Source organism: Hipposideros armiger, unplaced genomic scaffold (assembly GCF_001890085.2).
Source record: "Hipposideros armiger isolate ML-2016 unplaced genomic scaffold, ASM189008v1 scaffold_385, whole genome shotgun sequence".
Taxonomy (NCBI): domain Eukaryota; kingdom Metazoa; phylum Chordata; class Mammalia; order Chiroptera; family Hipposideridae; genus Hipposideros; species Hipposideros armiger.
In genome coordinates this window covers 624,500-647,451 of record NW_017731735.1, presented here as the reverse complement: position 1 = coordinate 647,451, position 22,952 = coordinate 624,500, and the positions used below count along the sequence as shown (strand labels likewise).

Here is a 22,952-nt window from a genome sequence, read left to right as displayed (position 1 = left end):
GGGTCCATGTGGCTACTGGGTCCCTCACACCCAGTTTCTGTTCTCAGACCAGGCTAAGGGTGTGTCTGAGCTCTGGGCTTGGGCCAGGTGTGATCTTCTGTAGGTGAGAAATCCAGCTGATGCTTTCTTTCACACCCGTATCCTCCTAATCACTCTTAATTCTATGCCAGGAGCTGGGTGCCTACAATGTCAGTAAGACAGCCCTGCTTGGCCTCACCAGGACGCTGGCATTGGAACTGGCCCCCAAGGGCATCCGGGTGAACTGCCTGGTTCCGGGATTAATTGAAACTGACTTCAGCAAAGTGGTGAGCACTGGGGCATGTCCCCTGTTCCCTATTCTGGCTCCATGGAGAAGCGTCCTAAAGACTATGGGAGAAAGGGGATAAGCACCCTTATAGTTGCAGTCCTCACTGTTCTCTGAACTCAGCCATGACCCAATCCATCAACACTGAGAAGGGCAGAGCTGCCATACGTGTTCTGTAAGGTCACTTCATTGGGGTCCTCCCACCTTTTTGTCTTAGCAACACTGACTCTTTCATCTCTTCCTTTTTCTTAGTTCCATAAGGATGAGGCTTCCTGGAACAAAATCAAAGAAAACTATCAGCTGCAGAGGCAAGTGGGGTTTGGTGCTTTGGTGGTCTGGGTATAGTTGTAGAGGGTCGACTGAATCTAACCCAAGAGCAGACCTCTTCCTGTGTATTGGCCATTCCTTTCTCTCAATTCTGGGTTCCACACAGCCCTGAAGGGTGCAAGTGGTCCTGCTGTATTCACCCTGTGCCCTCCTGGAGCCCAGTCCCACCTGTGTGACCTGTTAACCCCAGAGCAGCAGATCCAGAATCTGAGATCGCTGACGCTGTGTTCTGTGCTCCTTCCATCCAGGATCGGGCAGCCTGAGGACTGTGCAGGTCTCGTGTCCTTCCTGTGCTCTCCAGATGCCAGCTACATCACCGGCGAGAACATCGTGGTGGCTGGCTTCTCCCCTCGGCTCTGATGGGGCTCAGGGTCTACAGAGCTGTGGGTATGGGCCTAGGAGCCTGTGGGTGGGTGGGATAGGGAGATCATTGAGGTCTGGGACAGAATTCAAAGCTGTTCCAATCTAGCAGTACGGAGGTTCACTTATGCCAGGCTTGAGGGAGAACTCTCAGTAATCATCTTTGGGACCCTAAGCATGACTGGAGTAGATTGGGCCACTCTGATCCAACCAACATAGGGTTCTTGGTTTTGGGCAGTGGAGCTGAAGGAGTTCATAGGGCTGGTGCTTTGGAGGAACCATAAAGGGCAAGACTAGAGGCTCAGGCCCCTCAAGGGTTCTGGCTCCTTCTCTCTGTCCTCTGTGCTTTAATCCTTTTTTCCCTAAATGATCCCCAATTTATTCTCAAGTGTGTGAAGTTTTAATAAAGGTGGAGCCAAAGGTAACAAGGCTGAGGACAGGCCTCTTTTATCTGTTGCTGCCCTGAGCCTGCGCAGACCCACTTTGAGAGTGAGCGTTCACAACAGGCTCTGCTCTGTTCTCTGAAATGGGGCTGGTGGAAGCTGAGCAAGGCTGGAGGGAGTGATGGTGGAGATTCTGGGGTTTCCCCTGGGGTTATCTGGATTAGTGGTTCTTAATGTTTTCTGGGCCACACCGACCTTTGAGCACTTGAAGAAAAAAGACACACCAAATCTTTTGTAGGAGGTCATACAATTAAGTTCACGAACTTGTTGCAATGATGTTGCTAACCTTTTTTGATATCAGAAGTATTATTCATTATGAATATGTACCAACTGGACAAACAGTTAACCAAGTTTACTATTTGGAATTGCTGAAAAGGCTGCATGAAAAAGTTAGATGACCTGAACTTTTCACCAACAATTCATGGCTCTTGCATCATGAAAATGCACCAGCTCACATGGCACTGTCTGTGAGGGAGTTTTTAGCCAGGAAACAAATAACTGTATTGGAACACCCTCCCTCCCTACCTGATTTGGGCCCCAATGACTTCTTTCTTTACCCGAAGATAAAGGAAATACTGAAAGGAAGACATTTTGATGACATTCAGGACATGAAGTGTAATACAATGACAACACTGATGCCCATTCCAGAAAAAGAGTTCCAAAATTGCTTTGAAGGGGGCACTAGGTGTTGGTGTTGGTGCATAGCTTCCTAAGGGGAGTTTTACGAAGGTGATTGTAGTGATACTCTGCAATCAGATATGTAGCACTTTTTCTAGAGTGAGTTCGCAAACCTAATTGTCAGTCCTTGTATAATTCCAGGTTGAGAATATCTAATTTAGACAGAAGAGAGTTGTTGGTAATGAAGTTCCTCTTGGGGTTGGCTCCTCTTGGTGAAGGCCTTTTCTATTGTCCTGAGTCATATTCAGAGGCACCATCCTTCTGTGTGGACATGTCTAAAGCTCAGCAAAGTTGAGGAGAAATAATGGCCTTCAAGTCACCCAGGACCCTGCAGACATCTCTCTCTTGTGTTGCTGTCCATGTCTTGTCCTAACTGGCCCATGGGAGGACCTAAGACAAGGCTTTCAACCTCGCTGAAGCCTCTCACTTGTACCCCCTCTGTGGACTTCCCAGGGATAGGTCCTTGTCATGAGATAATTCAATTACCAAAGCATTTTTTGCTCCATAGTGCAAACCATGTGTTGGGCATGGCACCCTAGAGAACACAAATATAAATAAGACACAACTTTCCTCAAGTTCCTTCATTGTGGGGGGAAAACAGCAGATAAAACACTCAATAAAAGAGATACGATATGTTCATTCATTCAATAAATTCATTGGTATCACTCTATGTCAGACTCTAGGGCCTTAGGGTATAGTCACGAACAAAACAAAGATCACAGCCCTACAGAGCTTACATTTTAGTGGGGGAGACATGCAATAAATAATAAACGTATTTTAAAAATAAATTATGCAGTATATCCTTCCTTTCATCCATCTGTCCGTCCAATATTTATTGTACCGATGACTCCACAACAATGCTATGAACTTTCTCAATCAATGCAATTGTAAAGGAGTCAGAGTATGTGACCATTTTTAATAAGAAAAGGCAGGGAAGAAAGGGCTCTGTGGCTGGTGGTGGTTTAAGCAGCGGCCAAAAGTTAATCAACAGAGAAGCTTATTGGTTGCTTCTGGTTCTCTCTTCACTTATAATATAGATGAGAACATCACCATTGATGTAGCAGTTGCAGCTTTTACACCAGTGAGGAGGTGGAGTGAGGGGTATAGAATATGTCCTTTTGTACAGCTTACATTAGCTGCAGGGTGAGGACCAAATTCCTTTGTGTGGGGCACAACCCCTGGGATCCTGACCCCTGCCTCTTTTGTGAGCCACTCTTCTTTTTTAACCCATCACTTGCCCTCAGTAGCTTTGCTTCTGCTGGATGAAGGACTTTTAGCTCTGCACGTGACATGTGCTGTGATTTTTATTGCTGTGAGGTCTTTGCACAAGCTGCCACCTTTGCCAGAGCCCACACTCTCAGGCAGCCACTATCATGGCACTCATCACAGTGCATGGACATTATTGTCAGATTTCTGTTTTCTCCTTCAGCTCAGGGAGAGTGTTTCATCTCGGAAGCCCCCACCTCTGGCAGGGAGCTTGGCACATAAAAACTTCTCAAGGAAGGATCGTTGAATAAATGAATGAATTGCGAATGAATCAATTCCTCTTTTGAAGGTGTGTTTTGCTCTTCCAGCTTCTGGGGAGCCCCTTCTTAGACCCTAAGTTCTAAATGGCAGTGACAAACCACAGAAGAAAATGGTTGTTGAAAAAAAAAAAAAAGCAGAGGATTTACCCCAGGGCCACTCCGGAGCTACAGCCCTCTCTGCCTCAGATTCTGGAAATGTTTGTCTTTCCTATGGAAATAAAGTAGAACTGTTGGCCAAGTTTTCTACACCTGGAACCTAGGTTGCTTCCTTAGGATCCATCACTTGCGTGACATCAGTCTCACACAAACTGAGTCCTGCCTTAGAGATGGAGATGGGGTGCGGAATAGACCCTCAGGGCATTTTAGTGCAACACAGGTGATCCCTGATGTCCTAGTCAGAGGAAGGGACTAGCAGCTGCCACTTGCAGAGCCTTTATTCCAGGTCAGGCACAGTGCTAAGTGCTTCTCGGAAATTCTCTCTTTTAAAGATCTTAATGGCTCTGTGAGGCAGGGCAGTTCTTAGTCCCATTTTACCTGTGGAGAACCTGAGATTTTAGACAGGCTCAGTGACGGGCCTAAGTGTGGCCACATCCCCTCAGCCCACCTCAGATGTCGGCCACAGGACAGGTGGACAGCTCCCATGGAGCTCAGACTCACCTCAGACACACACCACAAAGTGTCTGCTTTTTGTCCTGTGGCTTGTTTGACTCCAGGAAGGCTGGCTCGCCTGGCTGTGTGCACAGGGAGTCCATGACGCAGCGTTAACGCATTCAGGGACAGGAGCTGGTGTTGGCAGTTTCAGCCCTAAGGAGGAGATATCTGGAAGATGTTCTGTGCTTTCTCATTGGTCCATGTGGAGTTGAAACCTGTTGCCCACAGCAGATACCACTATATCTCTCTGCCCGCTCCTTCACTCCTATGCCACGAGATCACATTGCAAAGGATTTAACCTGCCTTTTGGAGGCTCTGCTTTTGGAGGAACTCAAGTGAAGACATTCACACAGTGAAATAAGCCGTGAAGCTGGTGCTTGAACTGAGGTGAGTCTGATAAAGGCCTTTTTGATTTGTTTTCAGGAAGTGAGAACTCCCAGGAGAAGCACAGGGTCACTAAGAGGTGAGAAGGAGGAGGCAGGTTCGGGTTGCTGCTCACTGCAGGCGGCTTTATTAGACGGTGCTGAGCATAGGCTGTGCTGTCGGGCTGCTAGGAAGGAGGCAGTGACATTGGGTAGTGAAGGTAAAGTCCCCTATGGTGACACCACACCTTGCTTTAGTATAGCAGGGTTTTTATGAGAAATCACACTCCTTGGCTTCAGAAATAGAAGTTAAAATAAAACAAACTCCTTTTATCGGTTAAGGGAATCTCACGTATATAGAAATGCTTTGGAGAAAAGAAGAGTCACATGCTTCTCTCTCCTTCTAAGAGTAAAGTCTAAACTACTCTCATAGCACTCCTCCTCGAACTGGTACCTGAAATTCCAATAGGAACTCCTTCCTTAAGATTTAACTGCTGATCTGAGAGAATGCGCTTTAATCTGTTATTAGTCACATTCAAGTGTGAATGGGTATCTGATCCTTCTGTGAAAGCAAGTATTGATGGGGAGAAAGGAGTTGCTGGATAACTGAGGCAAGTGGAAAAATGCTTCCTGCATGGGAGGCAGAGGCAGAAAAGGCCATGTCTCCTAGCCTAGCTCATCCCGAAAGAGACTAGGAGTCCCAAAGAACTCCAGTGACCTCAATGTGGTGCTGTGAGCTTGAATTGTGCAAAAGCCAAGGTTTGTGGTATGAAAGGCAGAAGAGAAAGACACATACAGGGCACAGAAATGTCTCCCCAAACTGTAGTGGACCAGTAGAGATCTGTTTGTTTTCTTATCAAAGGTCCTGTGATAACACACTGGTATTTGGGGGAGGGGAGGCATTGCTTTCAGCTGTGTCAGCTCACACCTTAGCAGGGAGGAGTGGGCCAAGGGTCCTGTCAGAAGGGGAGAGAGGCTGTGGGGAGGATCAGAGAGGGACCAGGAGGAGCAGGGAGGGACCAGGAGGAGCATGGGGGGCAGGGGTGTTGGCTGTGAAGCATTAATGGGCGGTGTTCCATCTCAACCATGCTCTCCTGACATACAGATTGTACTGGTGTAGCCAAGAGTCTGCACTTGGCATCTTCTATGGCTGCAGGGTAGAAAGGGATGATAGTACCACCATTTGAATGCTGGGCTCCCAGGCCAGTGGAATGGCTCAGGAACTGTATCATCAGGGGAGGAATCTCTCCTGATCCCCCAAGAGGTGCTCATTTTCCAGGAGTGCTTCTGTGAGATAATTTCCAAGGCCAGTGTCCTTTCTCCACAGACTCTTTATTGCCATGGAGACAGTCTGCTGCTCTGTCCAATGAAGAGTCTGAGCAGCAGGCACCATGACAACCTGTGGGGGTTGCAGGGATAGCTCCAAAGCACCTCAGAAACCAGAGCAAGGATTGAGGCCCTGAGGGACATCGTGATTGTCATAAGCGTGGTTGATGAAAGGGTTCAGTGTGACTCTTCACTGCCTTCCTCTCTGTGAGCTTCAGGATGGATGGCTGTGATGGGTGGGCATGGGGCTGGCGGCATTGAGGTCTTGGGCTGCCAAAGGCAGTCAGCGTCATTCTTTTCCTGATTCCATGTTTTGCTTGTTCCCAACCAGGCCAGCTGATGCATGCTTGGAGACATGACAAAGCTACAGCAGGGCAAGTCTGTCTAGCCCTGGCTGAAGGAGGGCAGGGAGGAAAAAGTAGCATATTCCTAGGAGATGACCCACAACTAAATAAGTGCCTTTCTGCAGAAATCACCCCAGAACAAAGAACTTGTTGCCACGTTGAAGTAAAGCTAGTCCTGATAGTCATGTTGGGACATCCCGGCTTATTCAGTAGGTGAGGTTGATTTGTGGTATGAGGCCAGAGGCCTGCAATACCGTCCCTCGTTGTCCCCAGTGTTTGCCTGACTCCCGCTGGGTCCTGCTCAACACAGCTGGATCCAGTGTCCTCTTGTTCAGCCCATAGCTGGTTACTTTGCCGAGCTGACTCAGAGCCTCGCCCACCTCTTTCATTCCTCCTGGGCTCTCACTGCATTCCAACTGTCCCCTGGCCCTGGCCTTCCAGTGCTCGTACTACCACTATTCTGTGGTTGGGTTATTCAGAGAAGCAGCTTGTGTCTCTATTGTAGCTTTCATCCCAGAGGGCAGGAGAGGAGCAGCATGGTACTGAGATCTGCCTGGTCCTGGGGTGGCTTAAGAAAGTCACAGACATGACCCAGGACCTGATCCTCCTGCTGAGGGCTCTCCTTGTGAAGGCCACATCTTAGGGGGCAGCAGATAACCTGTAAGAGCATCCCTCAGGGCTAAACTGATGAGCAAATTTTGACAATAGATGCAAGATACATGACTCCAATTCTGGAGGGTCAGCCTCTCCATGACTTAAGTTTACTCCTGTGTAAAATTGGGGTAAATAGGACTGTTTATAATAGGGCTGTTATGAGAAATAAACAAATTAATACCTGGGCCTTGTTTATGGTAGATATTAGCTGTTATTATGATGCCTTGTTATCAAGTCCTCACACAGGGCTTGGGAACACACCTTACTGTTTAGTTATTCTCTGCACTGGCCCCATCCCTGCCCAGCAGGAGCTTTACTTGTTCCCATCCACCCTGGGGCTGAGGAGCAGCCTCTGCCCTGCTTTTCCGTCATTTATAAGGTTTATCTGGGGAGTGGCAACCTCATCCCAGAGCCCTTCCTCTTCATCTCCCAGGGATCCCCAGCCGGTGGGGTTTATACTTCAACCCATCTGGGTAAGAGAGTCTCCTCAGACAATCCTTATAGTTGGTGGGGATGCCAGCTTACATTTTCCTCAGTGGTATCCTTTGTCCTCTATCACCAGGCACAGAACACAAGTCTCCAACTGCCCATGATAGGTCCTCTATGTTCTCATGTAACCAAATGGTCAGTTTTGCATTCAGAGCTCTGGCCTGACCCCTGCTGGCCTTGCCTCCTTGTCCTATCACCTGGTCTAACACAAGTACATGCCTCCATTCCCGCCAGCCCTTGGTCATCCCAATTCACCTGCATCTGCTAACAGAGGTTCTTCTGAACCAGCCCCCAAGGAATGCCTTATGCAGATTGCACAGAGTTTGTCTTCAGAAGTTCCTCTGTCCTGGGTCATCACCATTTGCTTCATCCTGTCACTGTATTAATGGGATATCTTTCTCCCCTCTCCATGTCAAAACCTGCTCTTGGGAAGTTTTGCAAAGTCTTTCATTCTGATTGGTAAGTGAATTTTAGGACTTAGTCACTCTGAGGGTTAAAGGACATCAGGTAGCCATCTTTAATGCTATGGATTAGCTCACACACCTACATTCAACAAATATACCCTGATGGTGCGCCAAAGTGGATGCTATTGTGATTATCACCATCACCATTGTCACTGGTAACCATTTACAAGCACCTGCTATGTGCCAAGTAAGCTATTTGGCTATGATAGGCTATAGTGGCTAACATCTTTACTAGATCCCTACCTCATTTGTTCTGCCAAAAACTCCAGAAAGACCAATGGTTTACATGTAATGTAAGATAACTTGTGTTGAGACTTATGGACAAGGATACATTTTATAACCCCATGTATAGTAGCAAAAGATAGGAAACCATGGAAATGTTCATCAACAAAGGATAATGAAATAAGTTCTAGTATATTCATTTATGGAATACTCAGTATCTATTAAAAAGAATAGGCATAGGTCTGTAACCACTGAGAATGGAACAATCTCTAGGATATAAGTTAACTGGGAAAAGTGCAAGGTGTAGAACAGTATGTAGAGTATGCTACTGTGTGTGTAGTAGCAGCAAATCTTTAGAGGAGCCTACAATAGGCTGTTGTTAGAAGGAAAAAGGAAGTTGACAATAGTGATTGGCTCTGGGAATGGAATTGTTGATCTGGGTAGGAGGGTCACTTACTTTTTATTTTGTAATGGTGCTTGGATTCTTTTAATTCCTTACCATATGCAAGTATTATTTTTGAATTTAAAACATTTAAGAAATGAATAAATGCTGTGGAATCAGATAGGCTTGGATTTAAGTCCAATTTCTATTGACTTGTACCTACATGGCCTTGAGCTATTTACCCTCTTGTCGTCTCCTCCTCTGTAGGATGGGGAGTGATAGCACCTACCTCTTGCGTTGAGGATTAAAGGGGATTGTGCCTGTGACGTTCTCAGCACAATGCCCGGCACAAAGCAAACCATTAATTGTTAAGTGCCTTACATAATTTTCTCTTATTATCACTTTGGATTTAGTACTGTTCAACTAAGCTATGTTCTCGTGCATTCAACCAAGCACTTAGTGATATCAAAGCAGTGGGAGTCAGACAGTGGACAATCCACTGTAACAATCCCAGAACAAAGTGCCATAGGACCTCTAAGGAAATCTCATTTAACTTTGTGAGAGGGGTCCAAAGTAGGGGTGCAGGGAGTGTTTACTAAAGAAGCGACATTTGAAATTGGGGTTTCACAGGACAAGAAGGAGCAGCTCTCCCAGAGAGACACTACATAAAGAAAGGCACAGGTGTGAGGGCACGGGGCTTGGGACCCTCTGTCCCTGCCATAAGAGAGCAGAGTGTGAGGAGAGAGGGACAGGACCCACAGATGGCCACAGTATTGGGGACAGAGGCAAAGGGCATCAGTTTCTCTCAATAGCTGTGCCTTGCCCTCTCCTTTGTCCTGTGGCCACCTCCTTGAGACCCTAACCTGTTTCAGGTTGCTGCAGTGGAGTCAGGGGAAAAAGTAGTGGAGGCCTTTATGTAAACGTGCTTTGAAGACTTGTCTTCTAGCCACAGGCCCCATGTGGAAGTAGCAGTGACGTCTTCTTTAGGGCAGAAGTGTTTCTATTCCATATGAGTCTAATACTGCATTCAGTTACCTAGAGACATTTTTCTCCCCTGAAAGACTCACACAGAGGATTTGTACAGATATTCTATTTTCTCTATTAGTTGTACATATGTCTATAAAATATAGATATGCTTCTTCCTTTTCATTTAAGCAGGGAAGGATCAATGCAGGTGATAAAAGCGAACTGGTACTTTAAGGAAATTGACCAGGGAGTTGGGAGGTCTATGGCTGGAGCTGGGCTTCCTGTTACTCTTTAGTCCCTACTTCCTGTTAAACTTTATGGTTCTAACTTCCTGTGTGTGTGTGTGTGGGGTGTATATAAGGGAGCCATCTTGAGAGCTTGTTCTCTTTTGCACTGGACAACCAGCAGGAAGGTGTGTGTTGCCACACTTCTGTGGTGGTTTTGTTTTCTTTTTCTAAAAAGTCCTCCGTCTGATGAACTATCTAAAAGATTAGTTTTGTCCATTTAAGACAGGGAACTGTGATTGAAACAGACACTTCTGAAAGGAGGAAGAGCCAGGACAACCAATGGACTGCGGTGGTCACCTTACAACTAAGAGAGAGAGAGAGACAGTGTATTGTCAGATGATGGATTAGTGACATAAGAAGACAGCTGAGTAAGCAGATTCCTTGCCTATCTCCTGGGCTATGAAGCCCCCAGATGACCCCACCAACAATAATGGATGAAAATGAAGAGCACTGCAGTATAATGAGCACGATAAAAATAGAGACATGGCTAAGTAATGGGCTGGCCATGGTTGAGGAGAAAGAGCCAAGCCCAGAGGTAATGCTGTGTGGTGTCCCAGCCAGACTCCCTGCTGTGACTCAACCAGGCCAAGGCTGGTTTTGACTCCACAGGGTGGCAAGGATGTCAGAGAGGGATTAAAGTGTAGATTTATGTGAAAATCCCAAGCCGACTCTATCATAGTCACTGTGACTCTGATCTCCACAGTGAAGGGACAAGGTGTGGCCGACACACATGCTGATGAGGTTGTGAAATCCCTGCCATTAGCATGAATCCCTTGCCTGCTGATGAATATCAGAAAATGGTCTAAGAGTTAACGCACCAATTTTTTTTCCCAAATGATTACACTTCTTTTCTGTAGTGTATAGTGGAAGAAGCCTGTAAATTATGCCTTTGTTTGTTCTTTCTTTTGTTCAGTTGGCAGCTTGGGGTACCTGCCAGGAGATACAGCAGTCCTGGGGAGGAGGGATCTGGGTGCTGCAGGGACAGCCACATGTGAAGCCTTCTGGCACCAAGTCCCTCTGCGGTCTTACTTTTTAATTTTTTTTAACACATTAAATGCAATTTTTTTTTTTTTTAGCTGAGCCATCCAGCCACCTGTTGGCAGCTCAGCGGCAGCTCAGCTCAGGCTGGGCATCAAACCACTGTTGCTCAGAGCTCAAACTCTTGAGCGAGCTCTAACTCTTGAGCGAGCTCTTAACCAACTGAGCCACTCGGCCGGCCCATGCAAATTTATTTTGACTAAGTATTACATGCATATAGTACAAAATTCAAAAGGAACAAACAAGTTTACAGTAAAAATGAATATTTTGCCTCCTGCTGCCCACCTCCGGCCACCCCATTTTCTTCCTAGAGGCACCCATTGTTAACCGTTTCTTGTGCAGCTTTCCAGAGACATTCTAAGTACACATAAGTGCTGTGCCCCCTCCTCAATACACAAACTTTATTTTTATTTTTTTACATAAGTGCTAACATACTGTATCAGTCAGCATTCTGACAGAAAACAGATAGCTCACATACAGTGAGTTGTTTGAGTCAAGTTTAATAAATGGACTGTTTGTAAAAGTGTGGGCAGGGCGGAGGAAAAGCACAGGGATAGTGCAATAACCAGGGCCAGCAACAGTTAGTGAGATGGCACAGTGACTCGGTGTGAGCAACACAGCTAGCTGGGGCATCCCAGGGCGTAAGCCGGGCAGAAACACTCCTTGCTCTCCATCCTCCCTCTGTGCTCCCCTTACAGTGCCCAGAGGAAGGTATGACACCAGCACATGTATTATCACCTAGTTCTGCACTTCGCAGTCTCCACTTACCAGTCTCTCTGTCCATATATCCTCATTCTTTCTGCTAACCTGGAGCATTCTATAGTATTCCTGTTGTGAAATATTATAATATCTATATCTATAGTATATTATATATGTATATATAAATATATATAATGTATATTACATACGCCATCTATAATCTATACAATATATATCATGTATAATAATATATACCACATAGAAGTTTATATAGATATAAAGCTAATCCTTCACCGATGGACTTTTAAAATTGTTTCCAATCTTCTGTATTATAAACAATGCTGCAAGGCATATCCTTTTACTTAATCATTTCACATAGTAAGGATAGGTACAGAATAAATTCTTAGGGAAAAGACTGCTGGATTAAAGAGTGCATGCTTCTAAAATTTAGATAGGTACTGCACATCACCCTGCATAGCATTTGTACAAACTTACATGCACATCAGCAATGTATGAGATTCCTGTGCAGTGTTTAAACACCTGGGTTACAAAGACATGAATAAACTTATTAGAGTATCTTTCTTGCAGTGACTGTCACGTTCACAAAATATAAACTTTTTTTGAAATTATGAGAATACACATTTCCCCCTTGTTTTCTGTCATTTCTTTTATATTTATTCAGCAAGGATAAAATTTCTCCACTTCTGAAGGGACTTCCACTCATTATTTGGGAATAGCCATATGCCACTTTAAGTCACAAATAACACCCTCAATTTAGAAGTTAAAAGTTTCCGGTTTATCTTTCTGGACATGACAAACAAAATATATATACATCTTAGAGACAGTTAGGGAAACCATAAGTATCAGGCACAGGGGACTCTAAGGCATCACCACTAATCCCCATAGCAGTGCCAGTGTTGCTGTGGAATTCAAGAAAATGTCCCTGTTCTCTGATGAGGCAGTCTGAAATATCCAGAAAAGTAAAAACCAGATGTCTGCAGTTTATCCCCAAACATCTTAAGATATCAAAGAAGAAGCAAATTTATAAACATTAACAATACCTAAATCTAGGTGATAGGTACCTTCTTATATGCTCAAAATCCCTCAAAATGAAGAACAACAACAAGAACAACAAAATTTCCAATCAACATAATAATCAACACTTTACCCTTCATTCATAGTTAAGACTTCTTCTTCCTCTCCCCCTCCTCCCCTGGCTTCTGACCCTCTGACTCCTGCCCCCCCCCCCCCCTGCCCAGCCCTGGTCTGATGGTCCACAATACACCAACAGTCAGAGCCTCTTCATGCTCCATGTGGGCCTCCTGGGAATAATTTAAAATGGCTCCAGCCTGGCTTGTCCGCTGCTGAGTGGCAAACACTTGTTCCATGGAAAACCCTCAACCCTTCAACAGACCCTGGAAATGCAGGTTTCTGTCCTGTGGCCACAGGCAGCTGCAGCTTTCTCAGGCCTGAGGTAGGCAGGAGTCGAGGATCCTCCCTCCAACTGCAGAGAACACACACCAAGGTCTCCCATGTGCCCTGGAAGTGTCCCCCCAATATTTATGGTTCATGTTGGAAATTAGCTTCCTGTTCTCTCCCTGGATTTGGGGGAGTGGGGAAGTTATAAGCATTCTCCAAAGAAAGCTCATAAATCCTCCCAGTATATCTCCTGGATAATACACTTTTACCATCATGATATTGAATATGTTAATGTTATTAAACATTAACTTTCTGTTCATTTAGAGTCTTGCCCATATTTACATGGTAGGTTTTACTTCATTAACTCCATTTGCTTATTATTGTGCTAGAAGAATGTAATTTTATTACCTATTGCTACAGTGGCTTAAAACAACACACATTAATTATCTCACACAGTTTTTGAGGGTCAGAAATCCAGGACTGACTTCATTGGGTGGTTTCTGCCTCAGGGTCTCCCATGAGATTGCAGTCAAGATGTTGGCCAGCATTTCCGGTCAAGAAATGGTGGAGTAGTTAAACACTGTGCTTGCCTCCTCTCATGACCACATCAAAATTACAACTAAATTACAGAACAACAATCATTGAGAATCACATGAAGTCTAGCTGAACTGAAGCCCTACAACTATGGACATACAGAAGAATCACCTCAAGACTGGTAGGAGGGGCAGAGACACAGAATGGGCTAGTCTCACACTTGTGTGTGACCATAAAAATTCCAAGGTCCCCCTGAGGAGCGAAACTTCCCAGCTCCACACCAAACACACCAAACACCCCAGCCCCAGATCCCACTGCCAGGGAGAGAAGTCCCCATGATTTCCGGCTGCAAAAACCAGCGGAGATTGTGACTGAGTAAGGCAAGGGTGGCTGTAGTCTCAGGTGCACCTCTTAAAGGGCTCACACCTGGACTTACTCGCTGATGGACTGGCTTGCTCCAAGCTCCAGTGTTGGGGCAGCAGCTTGAAAGGTGCCAGTGATATAAAGGGAGGAACTGAGTTGTTCGCTTCAGGGAGACGGCTGGAGGGGCCGCATATTCCACCCCTGGAAAAAGAAGCTGGCAGAAGCCATTGTTTCTTTGTTGAGCCCTTCTGCCTCCCAGCATGCAGATGGAGGCAGCTGCCATATCTGAGTCTCTATCAACCTGGCTAACACCCTTTGTTTGCCCGGGCTTGGTGATTCCCTGAGACCTCCCCGCACCCAACTTTAGGGCACACCCAAGCCACTTCCAGGCTTTTGCATACAAATGGCCTGCCTTAGCTCATGCTGCAGACTTTCCTAAAATCTCTCCAAACTTCACAAAACCCAAACAAGCAGCATCTGGCTTTGGCATGTCCCATACTTCTTGCTGAGCAGCACTAAGACTGGCACTCACCAGAGCTGGCCATTTTTCATTACTGAGTCTATTGAGGCACCCCAATCCCAGCATAGGTGGCAGCCATCTGTGGGTTGACTTGTGGCTCATTTCAGGTGGCCCCAGGCAGGACACAGGCTGCAGCTGCACATAGCCTACAGCACAGCCCCTCCCAGGAGGTTCAGGGCTGGCATGTCCAGTGGCCAGCTTCAGACCAAGCCAGTGCATCACCTGGCTGCCTCCAAGGATGACACACTCAAAGGGCAGACTGGGCAGGCCCCAAAGCTCTGCTAAAGCAAATCCTGCTCAGTAGGGTCAGCCCCTGCACAACAACTCCTCCGCTATAGTCTCACTCAGTCTTCAAAATCAATCAGCCAAGGGCCAGTTCCTATCATTGACATGCCAATAGCAACCAAGGCTCAACTACAATAGAAGGGCACACACAACCCACACAAGGGACACAGCTGGAGCTCTCAGCACAGGTGACCAGGGAGATTGTGCCACTGGGCCCCACAGGACACCTACTGCATAAGGTTACTCTACTAAGACCAGGAAGCATAGCAGCCCTATCTAATACATAGAAACAAACACAGGGAGGCAGCCAAAATGGGGAGACAAAGAAATATGTTCCAAATAAAAGATCAGAACAGAGCTCCAGAAAAAGAACTAAACAAAATAGAGACAAGCAATCTAACAGACGCAGAGTTCCAAACACTGGTTGTAAGGATGCTCAGTATTCTCAGGGAGAACTTCAACAAAGAGACAGAAAACATAAAAATGTAAATAGAAAACACAAAAAAGAACCAGTCAGAAATAAAGAATACAATAACTGAAATGAAGAATACATTAGAGGGAATCAACAGTAGATTAGATGAAGCAGGGGATCAAATGAGCAGTTTAGAAGATAAGGTAGCAGAAAACACCCAATCAGAACAATAAAAAGAAAAAAGAATAAAAAAAAAATTGAGGACAGTTTAAGGGGCCTCTGGTACAACATCAAGTGTACCAACATTTGCATCATAGGGGTACCAGAAGGAGAAGAGAGAGAGTAAGGAGTTGAAAACCTATTTGAAGAAATAATGACTAAAAACATCCCTAACTTGGTGAAGGAAATAGACATACAAGCTCAGAAAGTGCAGAGACAAAGCTCACATCCTAACTGCTGTGCTAAATTGTCTCCAGTGCTACTAGAGATGGGCTTTTATCAGTGCTTGTAATTTTCTTTAGAGACAATTATCAATCATTCTTCCTCAGCAATCCCTTTCAAGTTGCTACACTCTCTAGTCAGAAAAGAAAGCGTGATCTGAGTTGACTCACTCGTCGACTTTACACATCATTCACATTTATTGCCCTGACCTCTACGAACACTGGGCTTTTTACCGCTAACTTGTTGCTGCAGGTCCTGGGGATGGTGTGGTTTCTAAAGGGAGCCATTCCCAGGTCGGTCGAGTGGCTCAGTTGGTTAAGAGCTCGTTCAAGAGTTTGAGCCCTGAGCAACTGTGGTTCGACTCCTGGCCCGAGCTGAGCAGCCGCTGAGCTGCCAACAGGTGGCAGGATGGCTCAGCTTAAAAAAAAAAAAGTAAAAAGTAAAAACTAAAGGGGGCCATTCCCTGGGAGATCACAGTTGAAGCCAAAAGAATAAACGAATTTTCTATTATCAAACTTTCTGAGGCACTTTGTTTAAGGCATGTCTCTTTAAACAGCATTTAGCTGGATTAAGCTGATCTGAGACACCTCATGTTGTTCAAATAGGTGAGTTTAGTTTGTTTGCAAGATTTTTGCAATTCCTGATGTATTTGGACTTATTTCTTTTTTAGCCAGGTTTTCGCTCCTGTTTTTTTTTTTTTCTTTTTCTTTTCTCCTTGCTTGCCTTTATTGGGTTAATGAAGTTTTCTTGGTTCTTTCATTGGGCAGGAGTAATGCATTCTATTTCTACATCTTTTTTTTTGTGACTAAGTGAAACTTAAAAAAAAAATGAAAGTATAGGTGACATACAATATTATATTAGTTTCAGATTGTACAACATAGTGATTCTATACTTATATACCTTATGATGTGATCACCACGATGTGTCTAATAACCATTTGTCACTGTACAATGTTATTACAATATTATTGGCTTTATTCCCTGTGCTGTATATTATAACTGTGTGACTTATTTGTTTTATAACTGAAAGTTTGTTCCTCTTATTTCCCTGGTGAAACCATTTTTAACATGCATACCTAAATATATTTTTCTATAAATGTCAAAAGTTGAGTAAAATGGTAAGCATTCTCTTCCACTAAAGACATAGAACGCCTTAATTTCCCTCTGCAATTTCCCCCCTAATTTCTACATTATGGTTGTCTAGTATTTTAATTCTTCTATGCTTTTAACCTCTCAATAGTTATGATTTACTATCAATCAAGGATTAGATCTGCCAACATGTTTTATCACTCTCTTGGCCCACTACTGCTTCCTGCATCCTAGTCTTCCTTTCTGGTTCAATTTCTCTTTTGTTGAAGTAATACTTTTGAAGTTCTTTCCGGTCATTCTTTGTCTTTGGTGTTCTATATTTGTGCTCTGATGTCTCCAGCCAACGTGAGGATTTGTCTTTAATTATGTTGCTTTATATTAGGTGTGTTCCTGGAATTCAAATATAGTTTCAATTCTGGAAACTCTCAGTCATTATTTCTCAACAGGGCAATGTCATAGAGGTGAGGACAAGATTACATAGGATGGTCAAAGACAGGTCTCTGAGGAGGTGATGCGGGAGCTGAGATCTAAATGATGAGAAAGAGCCAGTTATGGTGAGAACAACATTCCAGGCAGAAGGAAGAGCAAATTCAAGGGCTTGGTGGGATTCAGGAATTAAAGGAAGGCCAAGAGACGAGACTAGATCAGGGAGGGAGGCAGAAACCAGCTTGAAAGGGTTCCTGGGCTCTTCATAGGAGTTTGAGAGATGAAGGCGTTCAGAAGATGAAGGAATCTGTGGCAGAGACACCTAGCTGTTCATCAAAATTCACTGATTCTTTTGTAGGCTCCAAGCAATACCACCTGCCTTGCAGTTAGATGTGGCCATGAGACTGAGTTCTAAACAATGGAATGAGAGCGGAAGTGATGTATGCTATTTCTAGTCCTGGCCTGTAAGACACTCCCACAAGTTCCTCTTCATGTACCTTTTTTCCCTTCTGGTTGACTGGGTTGGGAATAACCATAACAATTGTGAAAGACACATGTTGAAGTTGGCAGAGTTGCCATCCGTCTGGGTACCAAAGTGACTTTATGAAGCAGAACTCCCACATCCATCCTCAACTCAACTGTCTTGACCTGAAACTGCCCTGGAGTGTTAAATGTGAAATCAACATCATGTTCTCCAAACCATGGAATGTATTTAACTGCAGCACAGCTTAACTGACACCACCAAGAGAATCTTGGCAAGGAAACCCAAAGTCCTGTGGGTCACATAGGATAGGATAGAATGTGCAGTGTAATATTAAATTATATAGATTAATAATGTCAGAAATGGAATGACTTGCTGAGGAACTAGTGCTCTTTAACAGATGAAGCAATCATGGCCCAGAGAAATTAGCTGCTCTTCCCAAAGACATTCAATGGCAAAGACCAGGTTATAAACCAGAACTCCCAATTTCTAGTCCAGGGTTCTTTCGTTGGGGCTGTAGAAAGGGAGGTGGGGAGACTTGGAAAACAAGTCTCCACTTAAATAGGTTCATTGGCCACCTGAGGACTATGCTTTTCATTGGTATCTTTAGGACACCTCAACAAGAATTTTAATTAGCTGTCCCTTTAATTCTTTACATAAATTTGTTCTCCCTTACTGTGGCTGAGGATACTTAAATCCTAGAAATGACGCTTTGGGCTTTGTATCAGTTTAGAGTCGCAGCAGGAAATGGGTAACAACTCAAAATGGGTAATTGTAAATAGTCCTTTTATTATACCCCCCTAAAAGTTATGGTAGGGTTTATGTAACCAACTATGATGGTGCAGTACCCTGGGGCATACAAAATGGGAACACTTGTCACCATTTGAAGTGTACAATCAATGGTAATGAATACATTCATAATGTACAACCATCACCACCAACCATCTCCATAGCTTTCTTCATCTTGTAAAACTGAAACTCTATATGCATTTAACAATAACTCCCCATTCCTCCATCTCCTCAGCCCCTGACAATCTCAGTTCTACTTGCTGTCTTTATGAATCTGACTACTCTAGGTATCTTGTATAAGGGGAATCATACAGTATTTTTTTTCTTGTGACTGGCTTATTTCACTTAGCATAATGTTCATTCAACTTGTAGCATGTGTCAGAATTTCCTTCTTTTTTCAGGCTGAATATCATTCCATTGTATGTGATATACTGCATTTTGCTTCTCTATTTATGCTAAAGCCCTTTGGAAACACTTCTATTCTCTATACCCTCTCCCTTAAGTTAACTATGCTCAAAAATTTAATATTTTCCCTCCAGACTTAACATTTTTTCATTCAAACATTTTCACCCAAAGAAAATACCTAGGATATGTGTGGTGCTTACATAATTAATATCTGACTGCATATAATATTTCTTATCTTGTACTTTTCATTTAATGACTTTTAATTTATCCATATCGATACATATGGATCTAGTTACTCCATTTTAATACTGTATGTTTTTCCATTTTATGTATATATTTTAAGTTTTATTTACCAATTCTCTTATTGATCTCCAGAATTTGAGCTCGTTCTGATGCTTTTAAGAAAGTGAAAAATAATTTGTCTAATTATTCTAGTCTTAGGCATACAGTTGGTCTTGGTTTGGTTTGCAGCTTCATTCTGTAAGCCAAATACACAAGAATATGCACCATAGAATTTTCTACAACACCAAGCCACAGAAATACGTCAATAAATTTTCTGAGAGAGAGAGAGAATCAAATACATTCTCTGACTTTAATTTAGCAAAATTAGAAATAAAAACAGCTAACTTTATTAAGCACTTAATACGTGCCAGGCACAAATCTAGATGCTTTAGAAAAACATAGTAAGTCATTAAATTTCATTTAATCAGCACAATAATTCTGTGATGTCTGAATACTATTATTACTATATACAAATGAGGAATCTGAGATGAAATAACTTGCCCAAGTTCTCACAGGGTGTCATAAGTACAACAAGGATTCAAAACAGGAAACAGAGTATCGGCCTGATTCCATGGTGCTTAATCACCTCATTATACTACTCTATTGAGGGTATAAATAAAAAAAAAACTTGCAAATTAAAAGTGCAAGAGAGACTAAATGAATTGGAAGACAGTACAGAGAATTCTGTAGCACAGAGAAGCATAAAAAACAAGAAAAGGAAAAAGGACCAAAGGGCTCAAAATATGTCTACTGGAAAACTAAAATTAAATTACTGAAATGAGATGGAAGATGTAGGAAGTAAGAAATTATGGTAATTACTGAGCTTTATAAAATATTTGGCAAATGTAATTTTGATTTGACACTAAATTTCTTGTTTTACACACTATACTTTGTGTTATTTTGAAAATAAATGTCAAAACAAGTGGTATCCAAAATGGACTGCAGGTATCCCAGAGGGTTAGCAAATGATCTCTTCATGTTCAGAAACAAAATATTAGAATTTTAATCTAATTAGAATTGTAATCTTTGTATTCTATTTATAATAGTATACCTATTTTATTTATTTATTTACTATTTATTTATTTATTTACTTTTTTTTTGGGGGGGGTAACTGTGTTTTTCCCAGGGCCCATCAGCTCCAAGGCAAGTTGTTGTCCTTCAATCTAGTTGTGGAGGGAGCAGTTCAGCTCCAAGTCCAGTCACCATTTTAATCTAGTTGTGGGGAGGGGCGCAGCCCACCATCCCATGCGGGAATCAAACCAGCAACCTTGTTGTTAAGAGCACGCACTTTAACCAACTGAGCCACCTGGCCGCCACTAAATAATTTATGTGTATATAATTTATATAGTATGTTGATAAGTGATGTATATCTGTAATTAATAAATACATGAATACACATATATTGCAGGAGTGGGTGCTCAAAGTTTATTAATTGGGTATTTGAAAATTTTGGAGACTACCATTCTAGACAATATAACACAGAAGATTGAGTTTGGATTTATTCAATGGGAAATAAAAGTATGCTAACTTTTTTGTCTATTTTTTGAAAGAATGAAAATTCTGAAAAAATAGATTTTATGAGAAAATTTTAAGGCTAAAGGTCATATATATACATATATATGTAATATATATGTGTGTGTGTATATATATATATATATATATATATATATATATGTTAAAGTTGAAGTGTATCTACTAAATTAATATATGTCCAAAGCTTCTGAACAAGCAAAGGTAAAAAGATAAAACTTTATTATTCTGACATCAGTCAAGAAAGGAGAAAAAAAAAGAAAGAATACGGAAGAAAGATGGTGTGTAGTGGGTTGAATGATAGCCATTAAAATGATATGTCCACATACTAATCCCTGGAATTTGTGAATGTGACTTTATTTAGAAAATAAAAGGTTTTGCACATGTAATTAAATTATGAATCCCTACGTGAGATCATCTTGGATTATCTGGGTGGGCCCTAATCCAGTGACAAGTGTCAAGAGACAGAAGAGAGATTAGAGCTGGTGACAGAAGATGGACAGGCACAAGATGAAAATGGAGAGGTGAGCATGAGAAATCAGGTGGATAGAACCTTGGGTACTATAGGTCAATGATTGTATCTTGCCAGTGAATGAGGTTGACGTGTCTGAGGCTTCCCACAGTAAAGCAGTGGAAGCCCTCAAAGAGGCGGTCTATCATTCGGCTGTACGTGCGGAGAAGACGACCCATTTTTGAGACTGTTGTGGAAATCAAACTGTTCAAAGGGCCTAAAGGTAATAAAACCTTAAATGACTGATAATAGGACACCAGAGACAAACCATTTGGCTAAAGTTTATGCCATAGCCTACTATGTACTCTTTTCATTTACCCTCCAACAATGAGTGTCTACCAAGAGATCTAAAATCCTGCAGTAGTGGTTATTACAGAGGGTAAAAAAAACCAAAACTCTACGTATGGGCTCAGAGAAGGAAAAGATAGATTTATGTAGGAATGGCCTTATAATCAATAATAACAACCACCATTTATATTTTTTCTATGAATTTTGCGTCTTACTGGATTATCATGGCTTGACCTGCATTTTAATACTTTCTAATTTTTCAGGTATAAATGGTTACCCCTTCATTTGGAAAAAATACTAATGATAATAACTAAAGCATCCTGAGATAACAGTCATCATATTTTTAAAACACTGTTGTGATTTGTTTTGATTTTGTAATATTTTTATGTCATACTCAATCAGTACTAAATTACATTTTATACTTGCAATAGTCAAAATAAGTTAAAATTTATTTTTTTGAAATATTCACAAAAATTACTTCTTTTGAGAGGTAATTACCTCTTCAGGGAATCACATAAACAGTGAGATGAACAATCATATTAATTTTTAAGAATAGTCCTCTTCCGGTAAGATGGCAGAATAGACAGACGCTGTGCCGACTGCCTCCCAGTATCACACCAAAATGATAAATAATTTATAAGATATTCAATCTCAGAAGTTCCCTGGACACTAGATGAGCAGAACCTCTAAATGAAGGACTTAAAGAGGAGGCCACATGGAGTCTGGTAGGAGGGGCAGAGACAAGAGAGGGCGAACCCCGTGAGGGACACCTCAGTGATGGGGAGGCTTCTCCGGTTGGGGGATAGACCCTCCATCCCCACACTGCGCTCACCAACCCAGAGTTACTTTGCCAGGAAGAGGAGTTCTATGATAGCTGCAAGTAGAAAATAGTGAGGATTCTCTTTGCTCAACTCGGTGAGGCTGAGGGCACCTGGAGAACCAGTGGAGCCAGCAAACTGACTTGCTCGCTGGTGAGCACTCACCAGGTTCCTGGTGGAGGGAGTAGCTTTGTAAGCGGGGCCCAGGAGCCTGCGGGAAGGACTGAACTGAGTGCCTTTGGCGCGGGAGCTGGAGGTTTTTGGGACCATTGTTCCTCTGGTGTGGAGCTTGCACACGAGTAGTGCACAGGAGGGTGCCATTTTTTCAGGGCTGAGGCTCAGGTCTGGGACTGCATTGGTCTGCTGGAATTGGCACAGGAATGCGTGTGTGCATGTGTGTGTGCGTGTGCGTGTGCACACATACGGCCTTGGAAAAAATAGGGAGTAAATTTGCAGACATTACCTTGAGTAACATTTTTACTGAGATATCCCCCCGGGCAAGGGAAATAAAAGAACAAATTAACATATGAGATACATCAAACTTTTTTCACAGCAAAGGAAATCATCAATAAAACAAAAAGGCAGCCTACGGAATGGGAGAAGATATTTGCCAATGATATATCTGATAAGGGGTTAATATCCAAAATTTATAAAACACTCATTCAACTCAACACTAAAAAAACAAACAACCCAATTAAAAACAGGGCAGAGGATATGAAGAGGCATTTCTCTAAAGAGGACATACAGATGGCCAACAGGCATATGAAAAAAGGTTCAACCTCACTAATCATTAGGGAAATGCAAATAAAAACCACAATGAGATACCACTTCACTCCGG

The 22,952-nt window shown here is 43.0% G+C and overlaps 1 protein-coding gene across 1 annotated transcript in view; it reads left to right on the top strand.

The window, feature by feature from the left end:
- The window catches only part of LOC109393613 (dehydrogenase/reductase SDR family member 2, mitochondrial-like), a 46,545-nt gene that overhangs the window by 4,733 nt on the left and 18,860 nt on the right, over window positions 1-22,952 (top strand). Inside the window, 3 exon segments of the mRNA XM_019663022.1 lie at window positions 171-305; window positions 557-612; window positions 880-964. Coding sequence (XP_019518567.1) covers window positions 171-305; window positions 557-612; window positions 880-964 — 276 coding nt within the window.